Source organism: Bombina bombina, chromosome 4 (genome assembly GCF_027579735.1).
Source record: "Bombina bombina isolate aBomBom1 chromosome 4, aBomBom1.pri, whole genome shotgun sequence".
Classification (NCBI taxonomy): domain Eukaryota; kingdom Metazoa; phylum Chordata; class Amphibia; order Anura; family Bombinatoridae; genus Bombina; species Bombina bombina.
Window position 1 is genome coordinate 260,821,702 of NC_069502.1, and position 22,027 is coordinate 260,843,728.

Here is a 22,027-nt window from a genome sequence, read left to right on the forward strand (position 1 = left end):
CTCTGATCCGGGACCGGATCTTGTGGGGGGCAGACTTTCATTTCTCATTCAGGCTTGGGTACGAAATGTTCAGGATCAGTGGGCATCGTGTCCCAGGGATACAAACTAAAGTCAAGACCTTTCCTCCCAGGGGCAGTTTTCTGCTTTCAAAATTATCTGTAGACCAGACACAGAGAGAGGCGTTCTTACACTGTGTTCGGGACCTCTCCGACCCGGGAGTGATGGTTCCTGTTACAATGCAGGAATGAGGTCTGGGGTTCTATTCCAATCTGTTAGTGATTCACGAAAAAGGGAACCTTCATACTGATTTTAGATCTCAAGAGTCTTTCAGTTTCGCATACCTATTGTCTACGTTTGCTTTTTTTTTCCTGGAGTCATTGCTCGAATCAAGCAGGAGAGGGCGTCTGTGACCCTTATTGCACTGGCGTGGCCTCGCAGGATTTGGTATGCAGACCTGGTGGACATGTCATCTCTTCCATCTTAGAGGCTTCGGTTGGGGAAGGACCTTTTATTTCAAGGGGGCTTCCTTCATACAAATTTAGTTTCTCAGAGTCTGATTGAACGCTTAAATTTATCCAAGCGTAGATTTCGGACTTGGTCATTGAGACCTTGATTCACGTAAACCTGTGCCTAGAAATATTTACCATAAGATATCTATATTGTCTGAATCCAAAGGCTACTCTTGGAGTAAAGTTGGGATTCCTAGAATTCTGGTTTTCTCCAAGAAGGTTTGGAGAAGGGTTTATTGGCAAGTTCCCTAAAGGGGCAAATATCTGCCTTCTCTATTTTGTTACTTAAGCGTCTGGGGATATCCCAGACGTGCAATCTTTTGGTCAGGCTCAGACCTGTGTTCAAACCAGTTACGCCTTTCTGGAGTCTTATTTTAGTTCTTACGGTTCTTTAAGGGCTCCGTTGGAGCCTAGGCAATCCTTAGATATTAAGTTATCTTGGGAAGTTTTGTTTCCTGTTGCTATTCTTCTGCTCGTAGAGTGTCAGAGCTCTCAGCATTACAGTATGAGTGCACTTACCTTATTTTTTATCAGATAAGGGGGCTTTATGTACTAAATTAGGGCTTCTCCCTAAAATAGTTGCAGATTGGAACATTAATCAGGAGATTGTTGTTCCTTCCTTGTGTTATAATCCTCAGGAGGAACGGCTTCTACACAATCTGAACGGGGTACGTGCACTACAATTCTATTTACAGGCGACTAAGAATTTTTGTCAGTCTTCTGTTTACTGTAAGGGACAGAAAGCTACGGCTGCTTCTTTTTCTTTGTGGCTGGAGAGTATCATTTGCTTTGTCTATGAATCTGCTGGACAGCAGCTTCCTTGGGGAGTAACGGCTCTTTCTACGAGGGTTGTTTCCTCTTCCTGGGCATTCAAAGATGAAGCCTCTATGGAACAGATTTGCAAGGCTGCAATTTGATCCTCTCTTCACACTTTTTCAAACTTCTATAAATTTGACTCTCTTGCCTCGGCTGAGGCCGTTTATGGGAGAAAGGTTCTTCAAGCAGTGGTGCCTTCAGTTTAGGTTTCCTGTCTTGTCCCTCCCTTATCTGTGTACTCTAGCTTGGGTATTGATTCCCAACAGTAATTAATGATGATCCGTGGACTCATCGTGTCATTAAAAAGAAAACAAAATTTATACCTACCTGATAAATGTATTTATTTCTTGACACGATGAATCCACGGCCCGCCCTGTTATTTAGACAGGTTTGTTAGTATTTTATAAACTTCAGACACCTCTGCACCTTGTTGCTTCCTTTGTATTCTTTACTTTGGTCGAATGAATGGGGTGGGAGGGAAGGGAGGTGATATTTAACAGCTTTGCTGTGGTGCTCTTTGCCGCCTCCTGCTGGGCAGGAATGATATTCCCAACAGTAATTAATGATGATCCGTGGACTCATCGTGTCAAGAAATAAATTTATCAGGTAAGCATAAATTTTGTTTTTCTTCTGATGGGAAGAGTCCACAGCTCCCTGCCCACGTTTTATTTATGGGACGGTTGTATTTTAGTTTTTTATTCTTCTGGCACCTTTTTCACCCTGATCTACTGTTCATTGTTCCCTTGGCAGAATGACTGGGGGATGAGGGAAGTGGGGGAGGTATTGTGGGGTGTCTTTGCCTATTCCTGGTGGCCAGGTTCTGAATTCTCAAAAGTAATGAATGCAGCTGTGGACTCTTCCCAGCAGAAGAAAAGAAAATTATCAGGTAAGCATAATTTTGTCTGAGGAAATGTATTCCCACACCGTGTGATGGAAGTGGTGCACATTCACAGATCAGTGATGTTACTGGCTTTTTAATAGATGTGTTAGTGTGCATAATAAAGTTCAGGAGCTTTTATTTTTTCAGCAGTTGTTTTTTCCTCCCTTTATTATTCATGTAGCCATTTTATTTGTTATGCCACTTTTAATCTGTATATAAAAACTGCAAAGATATAAACCTCCCACTTGGAATTGTGTGTGCTGACCTGAAGTGCAGGATACTGATGTTAAAAAGCCAGCAACATCACTAATCTGTTAATATTCACCACTTCTGTTATAGGGCTATATGATCTGCAGTATGAAAATGCAGAGCTTCACCAACCAGCTCCAGTAAAGGGTTAAAATCAGATGTAACTAAAAAAAAAACTACAGGCAAAACAGTAACATGAGTGGTAACTATTTTTGTTGAAGGTGTGTTACAGTAGTCAATACAGTAGTCAAAATAAACTTATGGTTCATAAAGAGCATGCAATCTTAAGACATTTTTACTTCCATTATCAAATTTTTATATTCATACTTTCTGGGGGACAAGATTGTATTGTGCATGTGCACAAGCTCACAGGGTATACGTCTACTGATGTCTGCCACATGATGCAGGGGGCTGGAAAATGGGAGAAAAAAAATAATTTGTCAGAAAAAAAGTCTGCTTATTTGAAATTCCGATTAGGTGTTAAATCATTGACTTTTTATTTTGCCTTGTTAATTATGTAATTTTTCTTTGTTTCTCTTGTTATCTTTATTTTAACAAGCAGGAATGTAAAGCTTAGAAACCGGCCCATTTTAGGTTCTGCACCCTGGTAGCAAACCAATAAGCAAGCATAACCCAAGTTCTTAACCAAAAAACAAAAAATGGGCCGGCTCCTAAGCTTTACAATCCTGGTTTTTAAATAAAGATAGGAAGAGAACAAATAAAAATTGTTAAGATTCGATTAGAAAGTTGCTTAAAATTGCATGCTCTATGTGAATCATTAAAGAAAAAAATTGGGTTTAGTGTCCCGTTTAAGACAAGGAGAGGGGAGTCCAGGAAGCTATATTTTAAGCCAACTTTGTTCAAGATCTAGGAGTCAAACAGAAAAATTTGACTGACATCTGAAACCTATATTCTTAGAGGTATGGTGTCTTGTCTTCTCAAATGAGAAGCCGTATAGACTTTATTTTTTTTACCATTACCAGATGTAAAAAAAAATCTTGCTGTGGAGATGTTTTTGCTATATGTTTAAGAACGAGGTTTTATTTTTATGACACCATAGAACACATTTTGATATCTGCTGTAAGTCGTATTTCCTTCTTAATATAAGGAGAGTCCACGGCATCATTCCTTACTGTTGCGAAATACTGAACCTGACCACCAGGAGGAGGCAGAGACACCCCAGCCAAAGGCTTAAATACCTCTCCCACTTCCCCCACCCCCCAGTCATTCTTTTCCTTTCGTCACAGGAGGATGGCAGAGAAGTGTCAGAAGATTTCGGAGTAGTTCCTTAGGAGGGGTATCTGCCCTTCAATATGGGACTGGAGTTTTAAGTAGTCTTGTCAGCCTCTCAGTGAGAGCATTGACGAAATTTAGAGTCTGGAGATGCCGGGAGAATCTTTCTGCAAACCCATCCAGACTGCCTGCTAACAGCTCCTAAGCAATCAGTGTTGACGGGTTTTACTGCTTGCTTGTTTTTTTACTCAAGTCAAGCTACAAGACTGTCACGCTTGAGAGGCTGTGTTCCTGTTCCACAGCATGGATTCTGGTAAAATTGTTTCTATTTTTTACATATGTTGAGAACACTAGAAGACAGGGTCACAGTGTAGCTCCTTTTTATCTTAATAGATTCATGGGTTAATATCTCCTGAGGGGGATTATTGAGCAGTGGGGATTAATCAAATGTGATGCTTTGATTTTATGCTGCTTTATGTGTGAGATTTAATAGTGTGAAGAGCACCCAAAGAGGTTGTATATTAAAAGCAGAAATATAATAACAATATAAAATATAAATTATCTATAGGTCCCTGGTTAGGGGATCAGGTACAATAAAGTAAATGATATGAATATACAGTAAAATGCGCAATTAAAATATAAAATCCAAAATGTATAAAAGTCCTCTAAGATAAGTTAAACTCTGTAAGGAGGACCTTATGAGAAAGAGGATCAACTAGGGTTCTGCTCAAAACAGTATGTAATGAGACGTGTATAGAGTATTCCAAAGATGGCGTGTTCCAAATTGTGATGGTGATGAGTGTTCAAATATATAAAAAATGCTCCAAGCTGTAGGAAAATTAATAGAAAATAACTGATGGAAAAGAAAAAATGTGTGGAGTGATGGAATCGTCAAAAAACTCCAAATATATAAAAAAGTAAAAAGAATATAATAAATCAGTGAAAAATTAGTTGAAACCAAAAAGAAGTTAATTGAGTCGTGTTTTCTTGCTAATAACCTGTAACACATATAGCAAAATAGTGCAATATAGCTAAAAACAATGATCAAAGAATGAAATAAGGCTTACCAAAGAATGTCAATGCATTTCAGCCCTCAATAGTGGGCCTTTATCAAGACTCCGTCTGGGCTAGCACACCTGTGTTTTAAAGCAACAGAAGTTTTTTCCCTAACCGCTTCATCTCACACTATATATTGTGTGAGATTTTATTGGGCTCATAGGCTGTTTATGTGACAGGAACGCACAGGTTTTTACTTTCACTTTGAGTGCTGTGCAGCTTGTAGCTTCCTCTTTTCTGACCGTGCTGGCTGTCGGAGAAGACGCTAGTTCTCTGCATTGTCTGGGTCTAAGAGGTGGTGAGTGCCCCAGCAATTGGGAGTATAAAGGTGCCGTTTTTTGAGAAATAAAGATCATTTATTTTTTGTGTCCTGCTGTCATAAGCTATGGAGGATTCTGAGATATTAGAGGGTACTCCTTCTATTCCAAATAGTAATACCTGTTTATATTGTGAGGAGGCCTTGGTATGCCCGCCCTCTCAACTATGTTCCACATGCCTCGACAACGTTATTCGGTCAAAGAAGGTTAACCCTTTTAGTACCACTGAGCCGTCCATCTCTGAGGACTCGCCGTCCCTTGAGGTGCATACCCAACATTCATCATCTTCTACACAAGCAGCTTCCCGTAGCACGCTTAATCCTCCATCTGGAGGGGGCCTTTTACCATCGGACTTTACCGCACAGTTAAAAACTGCGGTATCTGAGCCCTCAGTGCTTTATCTTGCCCCGCTAAACGCAAGCAAAAGGTTAAACATAGCTCTCCTGCCCCGGGGTGATCATGTAATTTATTGGATTTCTCTGCTCTGTCTCAGTTATCCGAGGAGTCGCCGCACTCTGAGGCTTCAGAGGGTGCACTTTCTGGGAGGGAGTCTGCTGCAACCAGCCTTTAGATTTAAGATTGAACACTTCTAAAGGAAGTCCTGTCTACATTAGAGGTTCCAGATGCCAAGCTGCCTGATGAACCTTTGATTCCTAAATAAAAATTTCCTGTGCCTGTAAAGATGTGTAACATTATTAAGAACAAATGGGACAGAATTGGATCTTCCTTTTTCCCCTTAGTCTTCCTTTAAAAAATTATCCCCGGTCCTGGACTTTCAATTGGAGTTATGGGGTTCTGTCCATAAGGTGGATGGCACTATCCCGCTTGAGGATAGCTCGTTGTTCAGATAGCTGATGTATAAGAAGATGGAAACTCTTCTAAGAAAGATGTTTCAACATACAGGTTATTTTAACCTACAGTAACCGTTGCTGGAGCAGGTACCTACTAGTGCCACTCCTTATTGGGATTGATCGAGATGGAGGGTCCCCTTGACGTTATCCAGGAAAGAATTAAAGTCTTGAGAATTGCTAATTCTTTTATCTGTGATGTAAACATGCAGATTATTCACCTAAATGCTAAGACTTCTGGCTTTTTGGTTTAGGCCCATCGCATCGGGCGCTCTGGCTGAAGTCCTGGTCTGCGGATATGACTTCAAGTCCAGACTTCTTTCCCTCCCCTTTAAGGGAAAGATTTTATTTGGTCCAGGCTTGGACTCCATTATCTCCACGGTTACAGGGGGGAAGGGAACCTTCCTACCGCAAGATAAAAAGAACAAGTCTAAGGGACAAGTTTCTAATTTTCATTCTAATAAATCCCAACGACGGCAACCCTCCGCTAAGCCCGAGCAAACCAAGAGTACTTGGAAGCCGGCTCAGTCCTAGAATAAATCCAAGCAGAGCAAGAAGCCTGCCGAGACTAAATCGGCATGATGGGTGGCCCCCGATCCAGCGCTGGATCCTGTAGGGGGCAGACTGTTGCTCTTTTCAGACTCTTGGTTCAGGGAGGTCATAGCTCAGGGATACAAGATAGGTTTGGAGTCTCATCCACCCAAGGGCAGATTTCTCCACTCAAGCCTGTCTTCCAGACCAGAAAAGAGGGAAGCCTTTCTGAGGTGTGTGCAGGATCATTGTCCCGGTACCTATTGCAGAAAGAGGTTTGGGATTCAAACCTTTTCGTGGTCCCAGAGGAGGAAGGAACTTTCTGTCTGATTCTGGACCTAAAGTGCTTAAACAAATTTCTAAATGTCTGCGCGTTCAAGATGGAGACGATAAGGTCCATCCTTCCCTTAGTTCAGGAAGGACAGTTCATGACCACTATAGATCTGAAGGATGCTTACCTTCACGTTCCAATCCACAAGGATCACTTCCTGGACCAGCAGTTCCAGTTCATTGCACTTCCGTTTGGTCTAGCTACTGCTCCAAGGATTTTTACCAAGGTTTCTAGGGGCTCTTCTAGGCGTTGCCAGAACCCGGGGTATAGCCGTAGCTCCCTACTTGGACGATGTTCTGGTACAAGCACCATCTTTTCGTCTGGTGGAGGGCCATTCAGAATCTCTTCTCTCTCTTCTTCGATCCCATGGATGGGAGATAAACATAGAAAAGAGTGTTCTAATTCCAAGCACCAGGGTGGAATTCCTGGGTACTATAATAGACTCCATATCCATGAGGATATTTCTAACAGACCAGAGACGTTGCAAGCTAGCTTCGGCATGTCTTGCCCTCCGGACCTCCTTAAGGCCCTCTGTGGCTCCGTGTATGTGTATGGAGGTGATTGGTCTCATGGTGTCCAGCATGGACATCATTCCCTTTGCCAGGTTCTGTCTCAGACCGTTGCAACTGTTCATGCTGAGGCAGTGGAACGGCGATCATTTGGATCTGTCTCATAAGATTTCTCTGGACAACCGGTCGAGAGAATCACTCTTGGTGGCTCTGTCCAGATCATCTGTCCCGAGGGACATCCTTCTTAAGACCATCCTGGGAGATTGTGACAACGGACGCAAGTCTATCAGGATGGGGACCTGTTTGGGGTGCCAAGAAGGCACAGGGCCTGTGGACTCTGTAGGAATGCTCCCTTCCGATCAACATTCTGGAACTTTGGGCAATCTTCAATGCTCTGAAGGCTTTGGCCCCTTCTGGGTTCGTCCCAGTTTTATCAGATTCCAATCAGACAATATAACCTCTGTGGCTTACATCAACCATCGGGGTGGAACAAGAAGCTCCCTAGCGATGAGGGAAGTATCTCTGATTCTAGAGTAGGTGTAGCTCCACAGCTGTTCACTGTCAGCGATCCACATTCCAGCTGTGGACAACTGGGAAGTGGATTTTCTCAGCAGACAATCTTTTCATCCGGGGAAATGGTCTCTCCATCCCGAAGTGTTTGCGGAGATATGCAACAGGTGGGGGACGCCGGAGATAGATCTCATGGCGTCCCGTCTCTATACCAAGCTACCCAGATATGGGTCGAGGTCCAGGGATCCTCAGGCGGAGCTAATAGATGCATTAGCAGTGCCTTGGAGGTTCAGTGTAATTTAACTTTTCTCGCCGTTACCACTCCTTCCTCGTGTAGTGGCTTGCATCAAGCAGGAGCAGGCATCAGTGATACTGATTGCTCCATCGTGGCCGCGAAGGATGTGGTTTGCGGATCTGGTGGGGATGTCATCTCCTCCGTGGAAGTTACCTTGTTGCAGGGATCTGCTGGAACAAGGTCCTTTTGTTCATCAAAATCTAGATTCTCTGAGGCTGATTGCGTGAAGATTGAATGATTAGTTCTAGCCAATAGAGGTTTTTCTGAGAGAGTTATTGATACTCTAATTCAAGCTCGTAAAACCGGTTACTTGTCACATCTATCATAAGGTGTGGAGAACCTACTTATTCTGGTGTGAAGAGTTTGGATTTCCCTGGCATAAAGTTAAGGTTGCTTGGATCCTTTAGTTTCTCTAGGATTGACTGGAGTAGGGCCTTTCTGCCAGTTCCCTGAGGGGACAGATTTCAGCCCTGTCTGTTTTACTGCACAAGAGGCTCTCAGAGCTTCCAGATGTACAGTCCTTTGTTAAGGCTCTGACTAGGGTCAGAACTGTGTTTAGATCTAAGGCTCCTCCCTTGGAGCCTAAATCTTGTTCTTAAGGTTTTGCAATGGCATCCTTTTGAACCTATGCATGAAATTGACATTAAATTGTTGTCCTGGAAGGTTCTTTTTCTACTGGCTATTGCTTCTGAGCGCAGAGTATCTGAGACTTCTGCCTTGCAATGTGAGCCTCCTTATCTGGTGTTCCATTCTGATAAGGCTGTCCTACGTACTAAGTTAGGTTTTCTTCCTAAGGTCGTGTCAGACCGCAACATCAATCAAGGAATTGTGGTTCCTTCCTTGTCCTAATCCTCCTTCGAAGGAACGTTTTCTTCATAATTTGGACGTGGTCCGCGCCTTAAAGTTCTATCTTCAGGCTACTAAGGATTTTAGACATACTTCTTCTTTGTTTGTTGTCTATTCTGGAAAGCGTAAGGGTCAGAAGGTCTCTTCGACTTCCTTATCTTTTTTGGTTAAAGAGTGTTATCAGTTTTGCTTATGAGACAGCGGAACATAAACCTCAGAGGATTACGGCTCATTCTACTAGAGCAGTGGCTTCCTCTTGGGCCTTTAAGAACGAGGCCTCTATGGATCAGATTTGTAAGGCGGCTACCTGGTCCTCCTTACATACTTTTTCAAAATTTTACAAGTTTGATGTTTTTGCTTCGGCTGAAGCAGCTTTTAGGAGACAGGTTTTGCAGGCTGTGGTGCCCTCAGATTACGGTCCACCTTTTTGTCCCTCCCCGTTATCATTCATTGTCCTCTAGAGCTTGGGTATAAGTTTCCCAACAGTAAGGATTGATGTTGTGGACTCTCATTATATTAAGAAGGAAAACATAAATTATGTTTACCAGATAATTTCATTTTCTTCTGTCCCTACCCGTGTTCTCCAATGGGTGGCCCTCTAAATTTTATATTTTTCTTCTGGCCCCATTTATACCCTGATATTTCTCCTACTGTTCCTTGTTCCCTCGGCAGAATGACTGGGGGAAGTGGGAGAGGCATTTAAGCCTTTGGCTGGGGTGTCTTTGCCTCCTCCTAGTGGCCAGGTTCAGTATTTCCCAACAGCAAGGAATGATGCCGTGGACTCTCCTTATACAGAAGGAAATGAAATTATCTGGTGAACATAACTTGTTTTGTTTTTTTGTTTTTTTTTAAGAATACTGTGATTTAATACATGGATGTTCTTGTTCTATATAAGGTTTCTTTTTGCTTGTCTGTTGTGCTCCTGTCTGCCAATATGGCTGTGGGATCTGTCCTTATCAGTAGTAAAAGCAGTCTGTCCCTAGTTATGGGTTTTGCTCAAGCATGCAATTTTCTACACTTCTAATTTTTGCATTTATCTTTGTCTAAATATTGTACGTTTTGCTATAGCATCGTGCGCTTATGTTATCACTGCAGAATATGTTGGCACTCTGAATTTGTTTTCAGAATCAAATGCAATTATTTTTTAATTCAACATTTTAAAGGGACAGTAAACCTAAAAAATGTTATATAATTCTGCACAAATTGCAGAATTATATAACATTTTCTTAGCGACACCTTTCAAAAATCAAAGGATTTTAGAGATTTTAGCTGTCAAAATTGCACTTACCTGTACTGCTTTCCAAGATCTTCTGATTAGGTATTCTTATTCAAAAGCGCTTTGCGGGTGCTCTGTCTAATCACAGTGCGCCTGATCGCGCAATTGAAATGAATGGAGCGCGCTACATTCAGTTCACTAGCGATTCGCGGGCCCGCAAAGCGCTTTTGAATAAGAATACCTAATCAGAAGATCATGGAGAGCAGAACAGGTAAGTGCAACTTTGACAGCTTGATTTTTAAAAGCTGTCGCTAAGATAATGTTATATAATTCTGCACTATGTGCAGAATTATATTACATTTATTTTTTAGGTTTACTGTCCCTTTAAGCATAAAGTATGTGATGGTGAAGTTGTTTGGTTATAGGGAGGAAACACAATGTAGTCAGACCTTTTTAATTATTTCTAAACCCTAAAAGTATTTTAGTTTTTGCATTTCTAAGAACAATGAAGAGTTTTATTTATGTAACAAGTGGAATTAAAGATATTACCAGTATGAAAATTATCTATACAAACTTTATTTTTTTTCTGCTTTCTTAAAGGGACATAAAACCCAATTTTTTTTCTTTCATGATTTAGAAAGAGCATACAATTATAAACAACTTTCTAATTTGCTTCTATTTATTTTACTTAATTCTCTTGATATTCTTTGTTGAAAAGCATATCTAGATATGCTTAGTAGCTGCTGATTGGAAGCTGCACATAGATGCCTCCTGTGATTGGTTCACTGTGTGCATTGCTATTTCTTCATTAACATATATCTAAAGAATGAAGCAAATTAGATAATAAAAGTAAATTGGAATGTTGTTTAAAATTGTATTCTCTACCTTAATCATGAAAGAAAATGTTTGGGTATAGTGTCCTTTAAGTTACTTTTAAATTACTGTGGAAAAGTCATGCAGAATATCCAGAGCTACCATGGGTTTTATAGTTTTTACAGGAACATTCAGGCTACAAATCTTACCAACCATCTTTTTCCTATCCCAGAACAGAGTGTATAGTTCGGGAATTGGAACTACAGGGCAGAATCACTGCGTTGGATTTAAACCCAGAGAGGACAGGGCTGCTTAGTTGCTCTCGAGATGACTTCATAAAGATTATCGACCTGCGAACCAATGCTGTGCAGCAGACCTTCAGGTAAACCTATCTGGTGGGGTTTTCATCTACAGGTTTAAATAATTAGAATGTTTTTATGCCACTCTTTGTAATATGCGTGCAATCTTTAATCTTGTCTCAAGTTTTGTTTAAAACAAGAACTTTTGAGACGCAAAAATAATAATGCACAGTGACGGCTAAAAAAATAGACTCAAAACAAAATACAATTGGATAAAAAATGTGTATGTATGTGTATATATGTATATGTGTATATATATATGTGTGTGTGTGTGTGTATATATATATATATATATATATATATATATATATATGTATATATGTATGTGTATATATATATATATTGTATTGTCTGACGAAGGGGGTAACACTCAATTTGGCTTTGAATAAAATAGATTAAAATTTTAAATCAGACCTGTATAGTGTAGCTAGAATTGATGGCGTTCTGCCAGTGTTTAAGTAAAGCTAGCCTTGCTTTGAATAAAGAAAGACATTACGTCTTAAAGAGACATGAAACCCAAAATTTTTCTTAAATGATTTAGGTAGAACAAACAATTTTAAACGACTTTCCAGTTTACTTCTACTATCAAATTTGTTTCATTCTCTTGGCATACTATGTTGAAGGAGCAGCTATGCTCTTGTGGTTTCTAGCTGAATACATGGGTGAGCCAATGACAATCGGTATATACATGCTGCCACCAATCAGCAGCTAGAACCTAGGAACTTTGCTGTTCCTGAGCTTTCCTAGATAAACCTTTCAGCAAAGGATAACGAGAAGGAAGCAAATTTAAATAGAAGTAAATTGGAAAGTTGTTTAAAATTGTATTCTCTATCTGAATCACAAATGTCTAATTATGACTTTACTGTCCCTTTAAGGACGCTACAGAAAGTGTATCAATGAAAACCAAGTAGACTAATGTAATAAGCCGCCCCTTACACTGACAAAGTTGCATCACGTGACAAAACACATAGGTGGGCTGTTTGTTTGAAACAATGTAGCAAATTTAAAACTATGGATACTTATAATTACATGATTTGTTTATCACATTGCTATCATTTTCTTTGGATGTCTGGTGCAACACTAAATATATACAGTGATATTGTAAGTTAATTTTCTCTCACTGGTTAATCCTCACATTAGCTGTCTATAATTGTTTTTAATTGTTTTTTTTAATCATTTCCTTTTTAAACTCATTAATTTTGTAAATATTCTATTTTGACAAGTGGACACTGGTTAATAGGATTGTATTTTTCTAGGTAATTTTGTGTCGACATATTTTATATACTGCACACAGTAAACACCAGTATGTTGTAAGTTCTGCAGATGCTTTTGATTTCACTTTTAGCATCAATTTACCTTTCAAAAATATAAACCGTTTATAGTTCTATATTTTCTAATAGTTACTAATTAAGTCATTAACATTTTATATCTCCCTTTCCACTATCTTGCAATTTATACAGAAGAGTAGGACTAGAATATCCAATTGTACATTTTTATTTTAAATTTGAAAAGTTTGCAGAATTCTGATACAAGAGGTGTAACAACTCATATAGGCTTTAATCTATTCCTAAGTTCCCTTATCTTAGTTTACAAATAAATCCTCTTGTATTGATCTTAGGATGACATTTTTTTCCTTTATACTTGCCCATTCTCTAGTTGTTTCCTTTGAGAGACAAGTCTGTGAGCCACGATGGCAACAGCAAAACAAACAGTGGTTATTGCTGTCACTGGCATGTGACCACCATATGGACATTAATGCACATTCTTTTTAGAGAGGAGTCTTATTTTCAGTAACTAGCAATTGCTTTTACACACTGTAATAGAAGTGATGGATATTTCTTTCATGTAATTGGCAAGAGTCCATGAGCTAGTGACGTATGGGATATACAATCCTACCAGGAGGGGCAAAGTTTCCCAAACCTCAAAATGCCTATAAATACACCCCATCACCACATCCACAATTCAGTTTTACAAACTTTGCCTCCTATGGAGGTGAAGTAAGTTTGTGCTAAGATTTCTACGTTGATATGCGTTTCTCAGCATTGTTGAAGCCCGATTCCTCAGAGTACAGCGAATGTCAGAGGGACGTGAAGGAGGAGTATCACTTATTGAATACGATGATTTCCCTAACGGGGGTCTATTTCATAGGTTCTGTTATCGGTCGAAGAGATTCATCTCCTACCTCCCTTTTCAGATCGACGATATACTCTCAATTTACCATTACCTCTACTGATAACTGTTTCAGTACTGGTTTGGCTATCTGCTATATGTGGATGGGTGTCTTTTGGTAAGTATATTTTTTATTTCTTAAGACACCTCAGCTATGGTTTGGCACTTTATACATTTATATAAAGTTCTAAATATATGTATTGCACTTATATTTGCCATGAGTCAGGTTCATGTATTTACTTCTGCAGACTGTCGGTTTCATATTTGGGGAAAATAAATAATTTTTAAGAATTTTTTTTTTCTTACCTGGGGTTTAGTCTTATTTTCAATTGACTACTTTCTTGCAAATTGCGGGCGGTATTAGGCCCGCGGGTGCGCCAAATGCTAGACTTAATTGCGTCATTCTTGGCGCGAGAATTTTTTTTGCATGAAAAATACGTCTGACGCAACGTCGTCATTTCCGGTGTCATAGTTTACGCCGAAGCCTTACACACGGTTGCGTCATTAGTGACAAGAGTGTGTCATTTCCGGTTATTGGCGCCAAAAAAGTTTTCAGTTACGTTGTGCGACATACTTGGCGCCAAACGTTTTCATTATTTTAATACCCCATTGATGTTTGCCTTTTTCTCTATCAGAGGGCTATGCTATTTGCATTTTTTGCCCATTCCTGAAACTTTCATATAAGGAAATTGATAATTTTGCTTTATATGTTGTTTTTTCTTTTACATTTTGCAAGATGTCTCAATCTGATCCTGCCTCAGAAGTTTCTGCTGGAACATTGCTGCCTGACATCGGTTCTACCAAAGCTAAGTGCATTTGTTGTAAGATTGTGGAAATTATTTCGCCGAATGTCATTTGTAATAGTCATGATAAACTTTTACATGCAGATAGTGTGTCCATCAGTAATAGTACATTGCCAGTTGCAGTTCCTTCAACTTCTAATGTACATGATATACCTATGAATTTTAAAGAATTTGTTTCTGATTCTATTCAGAAGGCTTTGTCTGCATTTTCACCTTCTAATAAACTTAAAAGGTCTTTTAAAACTTCTCATTCAGTTGATGAAATTTCAAATGACCAACAACATAATAATTTATCCTCCTCTGATGAGGATCTATCTGATACAGAAGATCCTTCCTCAGACATTGACACTGACAAATCTACTTATTTATTTAAAATAGAGTATATGCGTTCTTTATTAAAAGAAGTGTTAATTACTTTGGATATTGAGGTAACCAGTCCTCTTGACGTTAAGTCTAATAAACGTTTAAATGCTGTTTTTAAACCTCCTGTGGTTTCTCCAGGTTTTTTTTCCTATTCCTGAGGCTATTTCTGATATGATTTCTAAGGAATGGAATAAGCCAGGTACTTTTTATTCCTTCAAGATTTAAAAAATTGTATACCCTTACCAGCAAATTCTATAGTGTTTTGGCAAAAAATCCCCAAAGTTGATGGGGCTATTTCTACTCTTGCTAAACGTACCACTATTCCTATGGAAGATAGTACTTCCTTTAAGGATCCTTTAGATAGGAAGCTTGAATCTTATCTAAGGAAAGCCTATTTATATTCAGGTCATCTTCTCAGACCTGCAATTTCTTTGGCTGATGTTTCGACTGCATCAACTTTCTGGTTTGTTGAATTTAGCGCAACAAGAATTGGATTCTGACATATCTAGCATTATTTGCTTACTGCAATATGCTAATCATTTTATTTGTGATGCCATTTTTGATATTATCAAAATTGATGTTAGATCCATGTCTTTAGCTATATTAGCTAGAAGAGCTTTGTGGCTTAAATGTTGGAATGCTGATATGACATCTAAATCTAGATTACTATCTTTCTTTCCAAGGTAATAATTTATTTGGTTCTCAGTTGGATTCTATTATTTCAACAGTTACTGGGGGAAAGGGAGTTTTTCTGCCTCAGGATAAAAAATCCTAAGGGTAAATCTAAGGCTTCTAACCGTTTTCGTTCCTTTAGTCAAAATAAGGAACAAAAACTCAATCCTTCCCCCAAGGAATCTGTTTCCAATTGGAAGCTTTCCTCAAATTGGAATAAATCCAAGCCATTTAAGAAACCAAAGTCAGCCCCTAAGTCCGCATGACGGTGCGGCCCTCCTTCCAGCTCAGCTGGTAGGGGGCAGATTAAGGTTTTTCAAGGATATTTGGATAAATTCTGTCCAAAATCAATGGATTCAGAGCATTATCTCTCAAGGGTATTGAATAGGATTCAGAGTAAGACCTCCTGTGAGAAGATTTTTTCTCTCGCGTATCCCAGCAAATCCAGTAAAAGCTCAGGCTTTCCTGGAGTCTTCAGGGGTAATCATGCCAGTTCCTTTTCAGGAACAAGGTTTGGGGTTTTATTCAAATCTATTCATTGTCCCAAAGAAGGAAAATTTATTCAGACCAGTTCTGGATCTGAAAATTTTGAATCGTTATAGTCACCATCTTGAAAGTTGGTACTCTTACATAAGGACTTATTCTGCCTTTTGTTCAGCGAGGACATTATATGTCCACAATAGACTTGCAGGATGCATACCTTCGTATTCCGATTCATCCAGAACATTATCAGTTCCTGAGATTCTCTTTTCTAGACAAGCATTACCAATTTGTTGCTCTTCCATTTGACCTAGCAACAGCTCCAAGAATATTTTCAAATGTTCTAGGTGCCCTACTCTCTGTAATCAGAGAACAGGGTATTGCGGTGTTTCCTTATATGGACGATATCTTGGTACTAGCTCAGTCTTTACGTTCGGATGTCCAGTTGCCAGCCTTGGCCACTTCCGTTAAGGCCGGACCTACTGTCTCAAGGTCCGTTTTTTCCATCAGGATCTCAAATCATTAAATTTGAAGGTATGGAAATTGAACGCTTAGTACGAAGTCATAGAGGTTTCTCTGACTCAGTGATTAATACTATGTCACAAGCTCGTAAATCTTATAGAGTAGAATTATAGAGTTTAGAAGACTTACATTTCATGGTGTTCTTCTCATAAATTCTATTGGCATTCTTTTAGAATTCCTAGAATTTTACAGTTTCTTCAGGATGGTTTGGATAAGGGTTTGTCTGCAAGTTCCATGAAGGGACAAAGCTCTGCTCTTTCAGTTTTATTTCACAGAAAGATTGCTATACTTCCTGATATTCACTGTTTTGTACAGGCTTTAGTTCGTATTAAGCCTGTCATTAAATCAATTTCTCCTCCTTGGAGTCTTTATTTGGTTTTGAAGGCTTTACATGCTCCTCCATTTGAGCCTATGCATTCTTTGGACATTAAACTACTTTCTTGGAAAGTGTTGTTCCTTTTGGCTATCTCTTCTGCTAGAAGAGTTTCTGAGCTATCTGCTCTTTCTTCAGGATAAGGCAGTTTTGCGGACTTCTTTTCAATTTTTACCTAAGGTTGTGAATTCTAACAACATTAGTAGAGAAATTGTTGTCCCTTCCTTGTGTCCTAATCCTAAGAATTCTTTGGAAAGATCCTTACATTCTTTGGATGTGGTAAGAGCTTTAAAATATTATGTGGAAGCTACTAAAGATTTCAGGAAGACTTCCAGTCTATTTGTCTTATTTTCTGGTCCTAGGAATGGTCAGAAGGCTTCTGCTATTTCCTTAGCTTCTTGGTTAAAGCTTTTGATTCATCAAGCTTATTTGGAGTCGGGTCAGGCCCCGCCTCAGAGAATTACAGCTCATTCTACTAGATCAGTCTTCTCTTCGTGGGCCTTTAAGAATGAAGCTTCAGTTGATCAGATTTGCAAAGCGGCAACTTGGTCCTCTTTGCCTACATTTACTAAATTCTACCGTTTTGATGTATTTGCTTCTTCAGAAGCAGTTTTTGGTAGAAAAGTTCTTGAGGCAGCTGTTTCAGTTTGATTCTTCTGCTTTTGATTTGTTTTTTTTTCTTTCATTTATGAGAATAAACTTATTTTTTTGGGTTGTGGATTCATTTTTTTCAGCGGAAAATGGCTGTTTTTATTTTTATCTCTCTGTGACTCTTGCGTGGAGTTCCACATCTTGGGTATTGCTATCCCATACGTCACTAGCTCATGGACTCTTGCCAATTACATGAAAGAAAACATAATTTATGTAAGAACTTACCTGATAAATTAATTTCTTTCATGTTGGCAAGAGTCCATGAGGCCCACCCTTTTTATGGTGGTTATGATTTTTTGTATAAAGCACAATTATTTCCAAATTTCTTTTGTTGATGCTTTCTACTCCTTTCTTTATCACCCCAATGCTTGGCTATTCGTTGAACTGAATTGTGGGTGTGGTGAGGGGTGTATGTATAGGCATTTTGAGGTTTGTGAAACTTTGCCCCTCCTGGTAGGATTGTATAATCCCATATGTCACTAGCTCATGTACTCTTGCCAATATGAAAGAAATGAATTTATCAGGTAAGTTCTTACATAAATTATGTTTTTGTTTGTTTTTTTTATCAATTCCTTGTTCTTTTTTTATATTCAGATGATTAGTGACATCTGCCACACAGTACAATGGCTAGAGTTTTAGGTTAAATAATAATAAAGTTTTTTCTTCTTAGTGCTCCTGGCTTTAAGTGTGGATCAGACTGGACTAGAGTCATTTTTAGGTGAGTCTCAGAGTTAGAATGGCATTGTGCAATATCAACGTCTGAAATAGTTTGATAAATTTACTGTCTTAACATAATAAATCAAAGATTCTTATACAAAGTTATGCGTGCATAACCTTTTTTTATTTAAATACAAATTTACCTTTTACGCCTCTCTGAGGATAATAGTCTGGTTATATTCCTTAGAGAAAACAAAGCGTGGATTATGTATACTACCTCAGAGTGACTTTTCTTTTTTTTTTTTCTTTTTTTTTCTTTCTTTCTTTCAACTTTTATGTTCTTAGCCCTGATGGCAACTATATTGCCGCTGGTTCAGCAGAAGGGACATTATACTTCTGGAATGTTTTAACCGGAAAGGTGGAGAAAATGCTGAGCAAGCAGCATTGGTGAGAAACCATGAAAGATAGATATATATATATATATATATATATATATATATATATATATATTTTTTTTTTTTTATTGCTAAATGAGGTATTTGTCCAGCTTCATTATCTACAATTAATGTACATATGTTGTTTCCTTTCACAGTTCTTCTATTAATGCAGTTGCTTGGTCTCCTTCTGGTACTTTTGTTGTCAGCGTAGACAAAGGAAGCAGAGGTGTTTTATGGTCGGACTTCTGATTACTTGCACAGCCAAAGCTTGCGGCCTGTATGGTCATGATGAGCCACGTACCACACAGTGGATAAAATGCTCGGGACTACTTGCAGAAGCCACTGTCTGAAAGACCTGGTTGTAGGTCTTTGTTCACTCATTGCTACTGTGCTGTGGAGATCACTTTGAGCTTAAACAATACCATCTTCTGAGCAAGAATAGTGTAAGCAAGGGGTTAAACAGAAATTCCCATGACACAGTCTACATTCTTTTTATATCTGTTGTGTTTTATTTGGAGAGTAGCATTCAGAAAAAAAGTACACAAAACTTGTTATTGTGATAAAGCTAAAATTCTAGACTGTTGGCTACTTTACATATAAATACTAACTTCTGCTGGTGCAGATCAACTTAAACACCAGTGACATAATGTTGTTGGGATGCTGTGAGCACACAAGCTTGCATGGAAAATACACAAAACAGCTGCTTCCTATGTGTGAAGATATCTTTTTAATTATACTTAAAACATTTTTTTTTAAAAAAAAAGCAGACATTTAATTGTCTAGTTTTTTTTTTTTTTTTTTGTCTCGTTTGAATTTTTTTAAGAAATAACCTGCTGCTTAATTCATTGTTTACAATACAACTTTTGTCAGAACTCCATAGTCGGCATATCATTTTATGCTGTTAATTTAATCAGGGCAAGATGATTTATATAATTTTTTCTTCTTTATTTAAACCTATTGGGTATGAAGAAGAAAAAAATCTCATTAAAATAATTGGGACTTTTTGGCAATAAAACTAAACTTTTTTTGTTTTCTATTTGAATAATTTTATGATCTTAAATAAGTATCAGTTTGTCATTTTGTAAAGTGAAACAATGAGAAGGATTTTTTTTTTGTTCGAGATGCAGCAAATTAAACACGCTGCCTTGTTTTTCACCAGAAAATTTTGTTTGCAGTATGTTTGTTTTAGATTAAAGCCCAATGAAAATGACATTTAAATAATCAGCATATATTTGGATCTGGACATTCTTTATATTATTAGAGGCTCAGCAGCAACTAATTTGCTGGAATAAATAAAACTAAAGCTTATAAACGGAGTAGCAGTTCTGTAAACCAAGCTGGATTCAATGTAAAGTTAAAAAAGCAGCAACAATACTGGAGAAAGACTGGATTTTATTTCTAGGTCTCTGTTGATATAGGTTTAGCTCCACCACATGTTTTACATTTAACTGCGTTACATAATATACTACTCAATTTCTGTAACCAATTGCTGCACCATAATATGACTGTTTTAATAATACTATTTGAGTCATATCTAAAGCTCTTCATGCTACCTTACTATGTAGTCGGACAGGTTACCTGCCTCGCTGTACAGTAAGCTTGAACTGTTTTCCTATAGAGGGGTAGTATCTTTCCAAGGTATTTGATCTGCCTTTACATCAGTACCTACATATAATTTAATAGCAGAGGCCAAAGATATAAACACTACTAACTTGCTTATGGCTTTCTGATGACCGGTACTTCCCTCGTATTTTGTCAGAAATTGAATCACTGCACTTAACATGCAAATAATAGATTTTCTTAAATTACTGCTTACAAACATAAAATGCAGCCTCAGGGAGAGATGTGTGAAGGTTTGCGGCTATTATTCTAGAGTGTTTTTATTATTTGATTGAAATTTACAGATGAAGTGACATTGATAGTGTATAATTATATTAGCATGGGTGATTTAAAATAGTTATGTATTGTGCTGCATTAATGCTATAAGAGAGATGGTCTCCGTTTACAGGGAAAATCGCGATTTAAAAAAAGACGAAAAATCTGGCCCAATGCTCCTTGGCTGCTAGGAAAGCAATATACGTGAAAGGACCAGTTGCTGTTCTTTCAGCAGTTTGAAGCGGAGCATCTCAGTCGATCCTTAATAGAATGATCTAGCACTCAAAAGATAATAAAAAAAATCCATGTTTAAACTTTTTTTGGCCGCTGTAATAATGAAACCACAAGTTAATATTTTAGTTTTTCTAAGTTTCCTGTTATAGTAGAACCTGAAATATCTTGTCAATTTTGTAATATTTTTTGCTTTAATTGAAGTTCAAATTCCCCACTTATAAGTCAGCAAGAAATATTTAAATTGTGTTGCACATTTTTTTAAATTTTACCCTAGTGAATGTATTGTAGATATTTATTTTAGTCTTGTAAATAATAAAAATAATTATACTGTATACAGCCACAAATTAAAAGGTATAAGGTAACAGATTGTGCACCACATAAGCTAAGCAGTCAATGTATACAGTGTATTTTAGTAAGCCAGTCACTGAAGCATTGCTTAGTCACTGATTCTTGTACCCTTCTCCAGAGTTTGAGAGCATATATCTTGTTGGTGATGTGATGAGGGTCACTCTGTGCCATGCCTATTGTATTATTTATTATGCACTGCTTGTTTGCACAAGCCACATTGTAAATAAATTCTGTTCTCTCCATTGTGTCACTCTATTGTGTCTTTATTGGGTATGAGAAAAGGGGATATACTGACAAATCACTAAATTTAAAGTCTAATACAGTGGTTTTTACCGTTTACGGTAACATCGCACAGTTATAACATGAGTTAAGTAGCATACTATGTAATGAGATGCAGAACTCCCAAACATTTCATTCTCTTGACAATTTATAAACATACCTAATACATACTAGTTAACAAATTTCATCCACACTACAAACGTAATATCTTTGTAATGACTACAGGTTGTTTTTTATTCTTAGTTGCCGTGGTACAACCTAAAAGTGTATTTCTTCTATATAGGTAAAACGAGTCCACAGATTCATCCTTTACTTGTGGGATATCATCCTTCCCTACAGGAAGTGGCAAAGAGCACCACAGCAGAGCTGTCTGTATAGCTCCTCCCTTAGCTCCACCCCCCAGTCATTCTCCTTACCTACTCTAAGTAATAGGAAGAGTAAAGTGAAAGAGGTGATAAAATATTAGTTTTTATTTCTTCAATCAAGAGTTTATTTTTAAATGGTACCGGTTTGTACTATTTACTCTCAGGCAGCAGATGGATGAAGACTGCTGCCTGGAGGATGATGATCTTAGCATTTGTAACTAAGGTCCATTTGCTGTTCCCACAGAAGCTGAGGAGTACAGGAAACTTCAGTGTGAGGAACGGTTTCATGCTATGCAGCAATGAGGTATGTTCAGCCATATTTTTTCTGGAGCGACTATTTCAGAAAGGCTGACATTATACCCAGGAGGGTAAGGGTAAGCAGTAATCCTAGAGCTAAAAGAGGGGCATTACTTAGCTTGCTTATGGGGCCAATTACATAGATGGTTGACACTGAATGTAAAATGTTTGTGAGCAAACGTTT

General features: G+C 38.3%; 1 protein-coding gene across 3 annotated transcripts in view; it reads left to right on the top strand.

Moving 5' to 3' along the window:
* The window catches only part of ATG16L1 (autophagy related 16 like 1), a 58,125-nt gene extending 36,981 nt beyond the window's left edge, over nucleotides 1–21,144 (top strand). For all 3 annotated transcript variants that reach the window (XM_053709930.1, XM_053709931.1, XM_053709933.1), the window contains 4 exons: nucleotides 11,192–11,341; nucleotides 18,022–18,069; nucleotides 18,354–18,455; nucleotides 18,601–21,144. In XM_053709930.1, the coding sequence (XP_053565905.1) occupies nucleotides 11,192–11,341; nucleotides 18,022–18,069; nucleotides 18,354–18,455; nucleotides 18,601–18,694 (394 nt within the window). In that variant the 3' untranslated portion in view covers nucleotides 18,695–21,144. The remainder of the gene's footprint in view (nucleotides 1–11,191; nucleotides 11,342–18,021; nucleotides 18,070–18,353; nucleotides 18,456–18,600) is intronic.
* The last annotated feature ends 883 nt before the right edge of the window (nucleotides 21,145–22,027 follow it).